Here is a 12,783-nt window from a genome sequence, read left to right as displayed (position 1 = left end):
GAGACCTTATAGAAGAAGTCACCTGGCCCGTCCCTGTTTTCCACTCTGACTCTTTAAAAAAAATTGATACATAATCATTGTTTATATTATGTGACCCAGAGTGATATTTCAATACATGTATGCAATGTGTAATGATCATCTCAGGGTAATTACCACATCTGTCACCTCAAACATGTATTATTTCTTTTCTTGAGAACTTCAACATCTTCTCTTTTAGCTATTTGAAAACATACAATGAATTATTGTTAACTATAGTCACCCTACAATGTTGTAAAACAATGGAACTTATTCCTCCTATCTAGCTGTAATTTTGCATCCATTAACCAACCTCTCCTTGTGTTCCCCACCCCCCAGCCTCTAGTAACTACTGTTCTAATCTCTACTTCTATGAGATCAACTTTTTTAGCTTCCACATGAATGAGAACATGCATATTTGGTTTTCTGTGCCTGGCTTATTTCACTTAACATGGTGTCTTCCAGGTTCATCCATGTTGGTGCGAATGACAGGATTTCATTCTCTATTTTTGGCTGAATTGTATTTCTGTGTGTGTGTGTGTGTGTGTGTGTGTGTGTGTGTGTGTGTGTGTGTGCCTGTGTGTGTATCAGTCTATCACATTTTCTGTATCCATTTGTCTGTTGATGGACACGTGGGTTAATTCTAAATTTTGGCTATTTTGACTAATGCTGCAGTAAACATGGGGTACAGATGTCTCTTGTATACACTGATTTCCTTTTTTTGGGTATATACTCGGTCATGGGATTGCTGGATCATTTGGTAGATCTATTTGTAGTTTTCCAGGCACCCTCATACTGTTTTCCATAATGGCTGTGTCAGTTTACATTCCCACCAACAGTGTATGAGAGTTCCTTTTTCATGGTGGTTTTGATGTGCATTTCCCTGATGATTAGCGATGTTAAGCATTTTTTTCACATGCATATTGACCGTTTATATGTCATCTTTTGATAAATATCTCCTCAGATCAGTTTCCCATTTTGTAACTGGATTATTTGTTGTTTTGCTGTTAAGTTCCTTGTATATCTGGATATTAATCCCTTGTCAGATGAATAGTTTGCAAATATTTTCTCCCATTCTACAGGTTGTCTCTTCCTTATTTCTGGTTAAAAAAATCTCTGAAAAGTTTTCACTTCTACTTAGGACCATTTCTGTTTCCTTGTTACCTAACCCCTGCTTAACACCTTGAGTTTGCAGCTGGACTCATGAATTCCTGTTATAATGATTTCTTCTGCATTCTTGGGGCCTTTTCTTAGTCATCATTCCTTCATTTATTAATATAATAAATATGGAGCACCTGTTATTATCAGGCATGTTTCAAGGTGATAGAGATACTGCATGTTTGACAACTAAATAGTTTGTTGCCCTACCTCCCCCCATCTAAAGCCCTAATTCTCACCTCCCTTTCTATTTCCTATATCCATTTTTTGCTTAACTATTCAAATTCTTGCCCAGTTTAAAGAACTCAGTTATCTATGACTCTGTTATCCCTCACCCTCCACTTCTAATTGGTCATCTTATCAACCTCTTTTTTTTAATCCTCTGTGCTCCAATCTTCTGTACTCAAGCTCTGTCATCGTAAACATACTTAAGAATTCTTTGTCTTTGTGCATACTTATTTCTAGAATTCTCACTGTTTCAGAGCAAGCTTAAATGTTACCTCCTCTATGCAGTGGTTTCTTGACATCTCCAGCCAAGTTGATTTTGTCCTCCATTATGTACATAATTCTAAGCTCCACACAATGATATACTGAGTATCTTGCTAGACTGTAAGCTCCTTGAAGGCTGGAACTAAATTTTATTAATTGGTATACATAATGCTCTCCTGTATTTCACTGTAGTGGACATATAACAAAGTGAGTAGATAGATGAATGCATTTAGACTTTAAAGGTACTGTATTACAACATACTGAACATGAAGGGAAAAAATTAAATATCCCTAAGATATGTATGCTTTCATCAGTAGCATTCATAAGTTATATACAGAATGCTAACACCTTTGAGAGAAATTGGAATGAATATTTTTATTAGTGTTTGCTTGAATCCTGAGTGCTTTCATTGTCCTCACTCCCTGGAACAATGACAGTCAGTGCTGTTGGCAGGCAGACACAGGCCCCACCTCATGAGGGCCTGTGGCAGGCTGAACTTATTGTTGTCTAGGCTGAGGACAGAGAACAGCTACTGTAGATCTAACTTAAATTTTTAATTGTGTATATACATTATTTATTGTAGGTGTTCATTTTGAATAGCAGTGTTCTTGTCTGCGAGTTTTGATTCTAAATTCAGAAACTTTCTTGTTGAAGGTATTTTAATTACTAAAACAATCTTCTGGTAATATTATGAGTAGAAAATTAAGTGACTAAGATACTTAAGAGATCTAAAAAATAAACTCTCTAATAAACTTATAGGGATTCTAGAAGAACAGACAAGCTGGTAGTTGAGGTGAAGGAGAAATGACTGATTTTTTAAAAATTGTGTAGAACTTTAAAAAGGTTAAATGTCAAGACTTTCCATAGTTTTGCAAAAATGTATCTTCCTCATTTGGAAAGTAATCTATTATGCTTTGAAAGGATTGATCAAGTAAAAACAATAATTGACTCAGTGAGATACATATATTTTTGGTTAAAAATATTTGTTTTGCCATTTTTAATGATGTCAAAGCTATAAACTTTTCTATTAATTTTTCTTGTTTTAGACCATTATTCCAATTTTATGAGATTATTTTGTGAATTTCAAAAACATTTTAAGGATATTTATGATATTTTAATGAACAGCTCGTAGATCACTTACTTCAAGTTGCCACGTAGGATGAGCAGCCAATTCAAACTAGTTAGAGAAAAGGATTCATCACTGTTCTTTTCATGTTATAGTGTTAGTTCATTTTGATACAGGCCAGAAGTATTGTAGCTAGAAATTACAATAAGTTAAGTGAAGTAGTTAAAGAACAAAAAATATATTTTTCACATCAGTGATCATTTTCAAAATGTTGACCAGCATGTCTTCTACTGCCACACCGAGAGGCCGTTTATGTTGTGTATTTAAGGATAGGACACAGGTGACTTACGATGCTGCTCTCAGAATGAGCAAAAGGTTGGGTGGATGAGGGGGAGATGAGTGGAATCCAGTTGCAGTTAAAACCTGTGAAAGGTGAGACCTGTAGTGACTCTAAATGTAGAGACGCACAGGTTATATAAGTCCCAACACACAGAAAAAGCCGCGTGCTTGCTAAAAACTGCCCTTTACACCTAAGGTGGGAACAAACTTTAAAATATTGTTTGCTTGCAGTCAGTTTTCTGAATTAATAGGTTCTAAATAAGAAAATTGATTGCTAATTTTTCTCCGTGGTGAGTGAAATGCTCCTTTAAACTGTTTTGAACTTAGATAAAAACATGGAATGAGGTGAACACATTACAGTAAATTATGATGCACTTGCCTTCTTGAAGATCAGCTTCCTAAAAAATTTTGTCACATGAACCTAAAGTGCCCTATGGTGATTTTTGCCTTGGTGTTCTGATCTTTTTCTGACTCACATTTGAGCTTTTCTTTTACAAGGGCTAGTGAGCATAACAGGTGACAGATACTGTAGAACATGCATTCCTTGTAAAGTATGTGAGTGAGCATGCTTGGAAGGCAGGGTGAGTTGGCACACTGGCCCAAAGCTCCTTGGCATCTGGAAAGAGTGTGAGGTGGAATGCCAGCAGGCTCCTTTTACAGCAGCTCCGTTTCCCTCACAGATTGTATGCATGAATGTGAGTTTGCTTTACCGTAACTTAGTTATGAGCAGGTAGAACCCACCTGTGGAAGTGTTTAATGTCTGTAAGAATGGCTGGTGTCATTCATGGTTTGCATTAACATATGTATGAGGACTTCATATTTCAACATGAAGGGTTCACAGTGGGCCATTTCTCTGAATTGAAGCACCATGCTACTGTCTTTCCTCATCTTCTTGAGGAACAGTTTTACATGGTGTGGCAACTTCATGAGTTATGTAATGCTGAAATGATTAGGTCTGCTTAGGTGTTATAATCTAAAATATCCAGTATTGGAAATAATTCCCCACAAGCTCTATCATAATACAGGCTAAATTTACATACACATAAGACTTTTTATGATCTATCTTTTGACTTTTCTCTCCATGCTTATCTCTCACTCTTCTTACTTTTGCATCCTAACCTCCAGTCATATTAAATTTGTTTAGAAGCTGACACCTTGCTAGACACACACACACACACACACACACACACACACACACACACACACACACCCCCCTAAGCGTCACATAGTCACTTTTTCTGTCCCCTTCTTAAGAAGTATCCCCCCAATTACCCCCTCTGCTCTCACCTACACCAAGTCTTGACTTGTTACTCCTGTTCTGGGTTCCATGTATCCTGTTCTCCCTGCAACATTTACTGCATAGCTTTCTCAAGGTCATGCTGACTGTGCTCTCGAGTACATTGTAAACAGCCCAAAGGAACAGAAGCCGTCAGTCTTATTGACAAATGTATACTTGGTGTGTAGCACAGAATTTGTGTTGCAATCGTTTATCAGTCTATCTGTTTTATTTTTCAAGTGATGATCCTTATTATTCTGTGTTTTGTTTTCAAAGACTCTACAAAGTGAAGACAAAAGGAACTATGCTGAGAAACCAATCACTCTTCCAACACAGGAAGATCTGAAAAGGCCAAATGATCTTTCCAGTGCCACTTCAGATGCCAAAATAGGAGAAAATGACAAACAGCCGAAAGAAAGCTTTCTTCAGTTTCTTGGTAATTTATTCAATATCTCAGGAAAATCATCTCTTAGTGAAGCTAAGCAATCTTCTTTCAAAGATGACCATGATAAAACTGATAAAGATTTGCAGCCTCCCAGTCCTCGTCATGAGGAAGGGGTCAGAAGGGAGGAGATTCTCAGTGGCTCCCTGAGAACCCAGGTGCTTCCAACGGAAGATGAGTCCAACTCAACTGAACTCTCAGATACCTTGTCTTTGGATACAACACAAGACAGTGAGCAGGAAACCAGTGACTTGCTAAAGTAAGTTTAAAATGTAGTTGAACCAAAAAAACTGAGCTTTTTGGACCTAGCTTTTGAGCATAAGTTTTCAAACTATTAATTGAGGAGATTGGAAAAAGTATTCTTTAATGTTCCTATTATTAGATATAAAATTGTATGATTATCTGTATCAAACAGGTATTCTAGGGCCTTTTGAGCTATTTTAGGGGGTGATACTAATACCTTTTAGGTGTTAAATTTGCCTTAGTACAAGATTTGTTTCTTTCTTGGATAGAAATGTTTTTTATTGTCTGAATTCTTCCCCTATTAGGATGGGCAGTGTAGTCAATATGTGCATTTGGGGAAACAAATGGTTCAAGGTTTGTATTCTTATTCTATAAATATCTCCCTTTTTCATAGAATTCAATTAAAGCAGTTAAGAAAAGCAATTAAGTTGACTGTGCTCATTAAACTAGCTTTATGAATCTTTTACAGTTCTAAGAAACTAAAATCTTGTTTGAATTTAAGGAACATTTTATTACCCTTTTTTTCTTTCTTTGATTAACAAACAGGCACCAACTTGTTTTCCCTTCTATTCTCGAATAAGCTAGAAGGAATATATTCTACTCAGGAAATATAACAATATTAAGTCTATTAGATATCTTGTATAACAAAGTATTCATCCATTCATAACTAATACAGTTCTATTTTACTGGTTTTAATTTTACCTCTACCTGAGAATTTATTATTTGAGGTCATCAATAATACTGTAGCCAGATATAAATGATAGCTTATGGTTATGTAGTTCTTTATAGTTTCAAGTTATCTTCACTTGCATGTTTATAGTTAATTTCTCATAGCAAGCTTATGAGATAGGCATGCACCTGACTTACAGTTGTGAGAATTGAGTGTGGATTGGAGTGTGTCCATCAAGAGTGATGAGGTAGGGCTAGTTTTGCCAGATGTTAAAATGTATTTAGAAAGCTGTGGCATGTGAAGCAATGTTATACTGATGTAATATTTGCTCGACATTTAAATTGAACAGACCAGGTAGTCTAGAAATAGAACCTGTAAATATAATTGCATGATGTATGTGGGGAGCCCAGAAAAACCTGGAATTTATTTATAAAAAATTGTGTTTTATTCTTATGTGTCCAGAGTTCAGTCACCTTCAAAGTTCCCTCCATTTAATGCAGTATACCTACCGAGATGCTTTTTCCTCTGCTCAGAACAGTTTTTGAACTCAGTTTTGATGCCTTTTAGTGCTCTTGCCATTTTTTGTTCCAAATCTTACACATCCACAGTGGAAAAAATGTTTCCCTCTGAGGACTTTTTTTGTTGGAGGACACAAAAAAAATCACTTGGGGTGAGATTGGGTGAATAGGGAGGGTAGGCCATGGGGGTAAGGCTGTTTTTGGTCAAAAATTGCTGAACACTCAGCACAGTGTGGGCCGATGTGCTTGTAAATCACCCATCTTGAAATGGGGCAAAGGTGCTGAAAGAATCTCCAAAAAAAATTTCACTGAAGCCGGATGCAGGCGCTCACAACATCACTAGCTGATACTCTGATGCCAAAGGATTCCTAGAGCACTTACCTAGCAGGGAAGCCTGTACAACAAGAAACCTGTCTGCCAAAAGATAATTCCATTTTTTTTTTTTATCCCCCCTCATATTCTTGTGGAAATGAGGCTTGTAGGGAACTTGATTGCAATTCGTAGAAAAAAGGGTAGCTATTTATACTAAAATTAATGAAGATAGAGTAGCATGTTAAAAAACATAGAAAATAGAAAGTGGTATATGTGAATTTTTATTTTGGTGAGAAATGACTTTCTAAGCATAATAGGAATGAAAGGTATCAGGAAAGAGATCAGTAGATTATAGATTACTCCCAATTTTCAAGCTCTTTCATGTCAAATAACATAAACAATGATAAATTTAAATGGTAAATGGGAAAATATATGCAAAAGTATGACACAGAATTCTTTAACTGATAAGCAATTTAGACACTCACCAATAGGGAAAAAAGACAAACAATATAAACAAATCATTCAAAAAAAAGAAATACAAACTGCTAATAATTAAGTGAAAGAAAAGCTTGTTTTCCTTAATAATCAAGGAAATACAAACTAAAATTAGATAACTTTTTTATATTAAACTGATAGCAATCATAATAAATGATGACACCCCAAGTGAGTTAGAGTTAATAAGACTGGAAGTCATATACACTGATAGAAGTGGGGGCAGTATGTTTCAGGAAATCAGATGATATTTTATCAAGTTTGCATGTTATTTCTGATGATGAACTAAGATGTTTACTAAAATATTATTTATAGAAATGTCTATATACTTGGAAACAAATGTCAAACAGCAGAAAAGTGGCTAAATTCTGGTAGCACCATAAATTAGGATATTCTGCAGCAGTGCTACTTAAAGTGTGGTCCATGGAGCCACAGCATCACCTGGGGACTCATTAGAGAGGCACAGTGTCTGATTCAGATCCACTGACTCAGAGTTCCTGGGAGTGGGCCTAGCAGTCTTCTAACAGTCTCTCAAGGCAACTTTTTTGTACACTTGCATTTGAGACCCTCATTTTAAAGTAATTTAAAATGATGGGGATTTTGATGTTATTACATGGGAATTGAGTAGAATGGGAAGTTTATGTTTTTTCTCCTTGATTTTTATTAGTTTGGTCAGGTGTTTATTTTATTTTATTTTATTTATTTATTTTTTGGTTAAGGACAGTAAAATATGAGAGGACACTGTGCCTCTTTCTTTCTTTTTTCTTTTCTTTCTTTCTTCCTCTTTTTTTTTTTTTAACTAAAGCTCTCCTTGTTAATGGAGTAATTGCTTAAGGCGTTTATGCAAAGCCACCTCAGCAAAACATGGTGGTTCTTGATTTAGGAGGAAAGGGAAAGACCACCTGGTTCCCAGTTTAACTGAGATACAGCCATCCTCCAGGCCTACTTTATCAGGCTTACAATTATAGTTTTAGTAACACCCTTTGACAGTTGTCAGTTGAAGAACTATAACTTAAAAGTTTGATGTTGTTTAATTAGTGTATCCAGATAATTACTTATGCTTTGGAAATTACAAAGAGATTTCAGTTTCACATATAAAATTTTTAATTTTTTTTATGTAGGGAGGAGTGAATTAACCAAAGGTTTTTCATGGATGAACCTACATTTTTTTAGCAATACATCTTGATAGTCAAGGTGTATTTAAAAAGGGTTGATGACTTAATCTGGACGTTATTAAAATACTGTGTAACATTGTCAGTTACCATGCTATCAAATATATTTTTGTGATTATCATTAATACAGTTTTCAAAATTTAGACAAGTTATTACAAGTTGAATATGCCTTATCCCAAATGCTTGGGATCAGAAGTGTTTTGGATTTGGGGCTTTTGGATTTTGGAATATTTACATATGCTTAACGAGATATGTTGGGGTTGGATCTCAAACCTAAACACAAACCTCAATTGTGTTTCATGTACACTTTATACATTTAGCTTGAAAGTCATTTTTTACAATATATTAAATATTTTTGTGCATGAAACAAAATATGTGTACACTGAACCACTTAATTAAAATAATAAACAGTTTTATCATTGTTGTTATATAAGGCTGACCCTGAAAATTTTATTTTTAACTTCCTTAAGATCATTATGAAAACCTGTTTGATCACATTTTTTTAGATTGTTTTCTAAACATTAACTCATGTTTCTGGTGTAAGTTATATATTTTTATAGGAAACTACTTTATTGTTGGGTTACTTTTCTTAAAAGAGTTCTGTTATAATTCTTATATTTCTCACACCTTCATATCCATTATAATGAAAAGCTCTTTTTATCTTAATTTGCTGGATTTGCAGTTTTTCTTTCCATACAAAAGTTAAAAGCCTCTCCTATTCTGAGACAGTATTCTTAACTTTGTAATTTGAAAGGAAATAAATCTTATTACTGAAATAAGCTTAGTCATATTTTTCCAAAAGTGAATTAGGTACTTTTGCTGTAAATCTAGTTGTGATTCTCAGGCTGTTGTTATAGAATTTTCTTTGAAGAATGACACCTGTCTTTGGTTGACCTTTGTAGTGGCAAGTGTATCAAATATATCCAGAATAGAGTATCGCCGTATGTTGTACCTAGAGGCATAAAACACTTTCACATAATGAGTACTTAAGTCTCGGACTGAAACCCCCAAACAGATTTTTCAGATTTTCAATATGTATGCTTATTTTCTTAAATATTTGAGATTTTTAGATATTTTATGCACTATTGTTTTATGTACCTTTTGTATGGAATAAACTGTAAAGATACCATTTATAATTGTATAATGCATGAAATTAATACTCCTTTTTCTCTGTTCAGTTTATGAAAATACACCTTTTAAATTTCCTATCTTCAGCTTATTTTTAAAGTTTTATGTTCTTTGACATTTCTAATCTCTTTTATTTACTAGGAAAAAATTAAAGAACAGTTTTATATTCTTGATATTATTCAATTATGTTGACCCAACTACACATTGAAAGAATGTTGTAGAAGATAACACAGTGTTAGCATGACTTAACTTTTTAAAAAGGAGGCGTGTAGCTCATTAGTACTTGAAGGGACTAATCATAGTTCATAAAGATAAGCTTGCAGCTTTGATGTTCTGTGCTTTAAACATTATAATATAGTTGTTCAGTGTAAAAAATGGATATTTTAATTACAAGTATATAACATTTCCACCTCCAGTGCTTCAGGAGCTTACCTAGTTAGAAATCTAAACTAGTACATATAAATTAGTTTAATCCATTTAGTTGAAGGTACTTCAAAAGCCCTAAAAAATGTAAAACAGTGAGTCCCTCCCTCAGAGTACTCCAATTCCAAAAGATGTTATAGTGAGTTGAAATTGAATGGACTTTCTCTGTGGTTTATTTATTTTTTAATAAACTTTATTATAGAGATATGAGGTACAAGTCAGGATTAACTACACAAGTAGGCTGCATGCAGGTGAAGTTTGGGCCTCCAGCTGGCCCTCACTTCCGCTGGTCTGGGACCAGGTGCACTTTGTGATCCAGCCCCCACCCCCGGCAGTGCCCAGCAACTGCCCATTCCTTCCTTCTGCTAGTGTGATTAATGCTCAGGTCCCACTTATGGGTGAGAACATGTGATATTCAGTTCTTTGTATTTTCTGTGATATAAAATTAGAGGTCCTTTTGGATTAAACTTGCATTGATATAGTATAAAATGCATAGAGGTCTGGTTAGGGGAGAGTTGGTAGTAAGAGGACCTAAATTTACTGCATTTGAAGAATACAATTCTGATACTTATCTCTATATTTGTTGGCATCATGAGTATTACTTTGGTATTCATTTCTTCAGAATCATTATGGAGATTTTTTTGGGGAAAAACATGGCAGCTTGTTGACAGTAAATTTTAGGTATGAAATGTTAAAACTTTGAAAGAAAAGACAAAAAAAACCCCATCTTTTATTCAGATTTTGCATATTCATATGTTGCTCTGAAAAGCTTTTGTATTTTCTGAATAACTTAATGTATCTTGATATGGGATTTTACCAATAACATTACTTTTCCTGTATTTTTTTCTCTTATCACATATTTTTATAGACTGGCTGTCTTATCCAACTTTTTTTCACCTTTGTTGGTTTTATTGTATATATTGAGGGTGGGGCCGAAAAAACTGGAATTTATTTATTAAAAAATTGTGTATGTATTACATGTTTAAACTTAAGTCATCTTCAAAGTACTCTCTGTTTAATGCAATACACCTATCCAGACACTTTTTCCACTGCTCAGAATAGTTTTTGAACGTGTCAGTTTGGATGCATTTTAGTGTTTCTGCCAATTTTTGTTTCACCTCTTCCACATCAGCAGAACTTTTCTCTTTGAGGACTTTTTCATCTGGAGAAACAAAAAGTTGCTCGGGGCAAGATCAGGTGAATAGAGAGGAAGGGGTACAGGGAACATGGTCAAAAACTGCAAAGCATTGTGTAAACAGGTGCGCTCGTAAATCATCCATCATGAAATGGGCAAATGGGTTGAAAGACTCTCCAAAAAAAGTTCACTAAAACTGTACACAGGCTCTCACAACAACACAGTTTGGTACACTGATGCCGATGGGTTCTTAGAACACTTATTTAGTGGAGGAAGCCTAGACCACAAGGGGCCCACCCTCCAAAGGATCATTCCAGTTTATTTTGGATCCCCCCTCATATTTATATATTCATTCATTCATCCAGCTTTGGGGATTTTTTTTGTTTTTTTTTTTTGGTAGTTACAAATAGAATCATGCTTAATGATCCTATTATCATATATCTTACTTTGAGTAAAGCATGATAAATTATTAAATTGGTATAAAGTATCACTAAATTATGAAACAAGAAAGTTTTTGGTCCAAAACTTTTCCCTCACAATACATGTAATAGTAGGAGAATTCACATGTAAGAATAAAACTTTGCTTTTAGTTTTTTGACACATGGAAGTCAACATTCCTTTTTTTAGATATTTATGTCATAGTTGGCTCTGTGTAAGATACTTACATAGAGAGTAATAAAAACAATACACTGGACCCTGTCCTCATAAGGATTAGATTCCAAGAAATACCTATAAGGAAAAACCCAAATGTCAAATGATGGTCCTTATCCAACTTTTGACTTTGTTTCGTAACAGTGTTTGATCTAGCCTGAAAGTCATGCAGAAGCTAAAACCACTTTTGCAAGGCAAAGCTTTTCTTTACATGTTTCCTTTAGCTACTTTATAATGGATAGTAAAAATAAATGAATGTAACTAACATAATTTTTTTTTTTTTTTGAGTTGGAGTCTCACTCTGTCACCCAGACTGGAGTGCAGTGGCTGCTCCCGGCCACTGTAGCCTCCACCTGCTGGGCTCTGGCGATCCTTCCGCCTCAACCTTCCAAGTAGTTGGAACTATAGGCACGTGCTACCACGCCCACTAAATTTCGATTTATTGTAGAGATGAGGTCTTACCAAGTTGCCCAGGTGGGTCTCAAACTCGCGGGCTCAGGCAATCCACTCACCTCGCCCTCCCAAAGTGCTGGGATTACAGGCTGAGCCACCGAGCCCGACCCCTAGCATAATTTTTTACAGTAGTGGTGTGGTGTGTTAATATTTTAGGGGCTGGTAGTTATATAGATTGAAATGAATTATTTCAGCTAAAATTCAAGAAGTATATAAGAGACACAATAGATGAAGTTTTTATAGTCAGAAGAGGTTTACTTTCTATTTTATCAGATAGACAAATCTAGCACTCATAATTGTCAAGTTGGTGATAAAATGTATTTTTTAGGTGATGGAAAACTGATAACTGGATTTATTAATTATTCATATGTATTCTAGAATAATGTTTTGGTTAATGGTTTCTTTAATCTGAAAAAGTCAAGTTGAATACACATCAGATTTTTCTGCCATACTTTTTTATACTCAGGACACTAAAATGTAGATTTCAGAAATTGAAGCATTTTGATTATTACCTATAAGAATTAAGACACTAATCAGAAGTTAATTGCTTAGCATTAAGTATCATTGCTTTACTTATTCATTAATTCACAAAAGGGTATTAAACGTGTCATTTGCCAAATCTTTGGGGCATGTAAAAATACAAAGATGATTAAGACACAGTGTCTTCCATCAAATAGCCACCAAGCTGGTGGGGAACATAAATGAGTAGATCTTTGATTTAACATGGCAAATTCTGTGCTCCTTGCTTCTACAGATCAGAGACTAACTGTCCTTAGTAGTAGAGGGCTAGGTTTCCACTGG

The 12,783-nt window shown here is 34.9% G+C and overlaps 1 protein-coding gene across 1 annotated transcript in view; it reads left to right on the top strand.

The window, feature by feature from the left end:
* CRYBG3 (crystallin beta-gamma domain containing 3) overlaps positions 1-12,783 on the top strand; it is a 123,736-nt gene that overhangs the window by 37,015 nt on the left and 73,938 nt on the right. The window contains exon 7 of the mRNA XM_021714101.1: positions 4,620-5,044. Coding sequence (XP_021569776.1) covers positions 4,620-5,044 — 425 coding nt within the window. The remainder of the gene's footprint in view (positions 1-4,619; positions 5,045-12,783) is intronic.

Source organism: Carlito syrichta, unplaced genomic scaffold (genome assembly GCF_000164805.1).
Source record: "Carlito syrichta isolate Samal-C Ts95f unplaced genomic scaffold, Tarsius_syrichta-2.0.1 Scaffold305223, whole genome shotgun sequence".
Taxonomy (NCBI): Eukaryota; Metazoa; Chordata; class Mammalia; order Primates; family Tarsiidae; genus Carlito; species Carlito syrichta.
The sequence above is the reverse complement of the archived record's forward strand: the minus strand, read 5'-3'. Positions and strand labels throughout refer to the sequence as shown.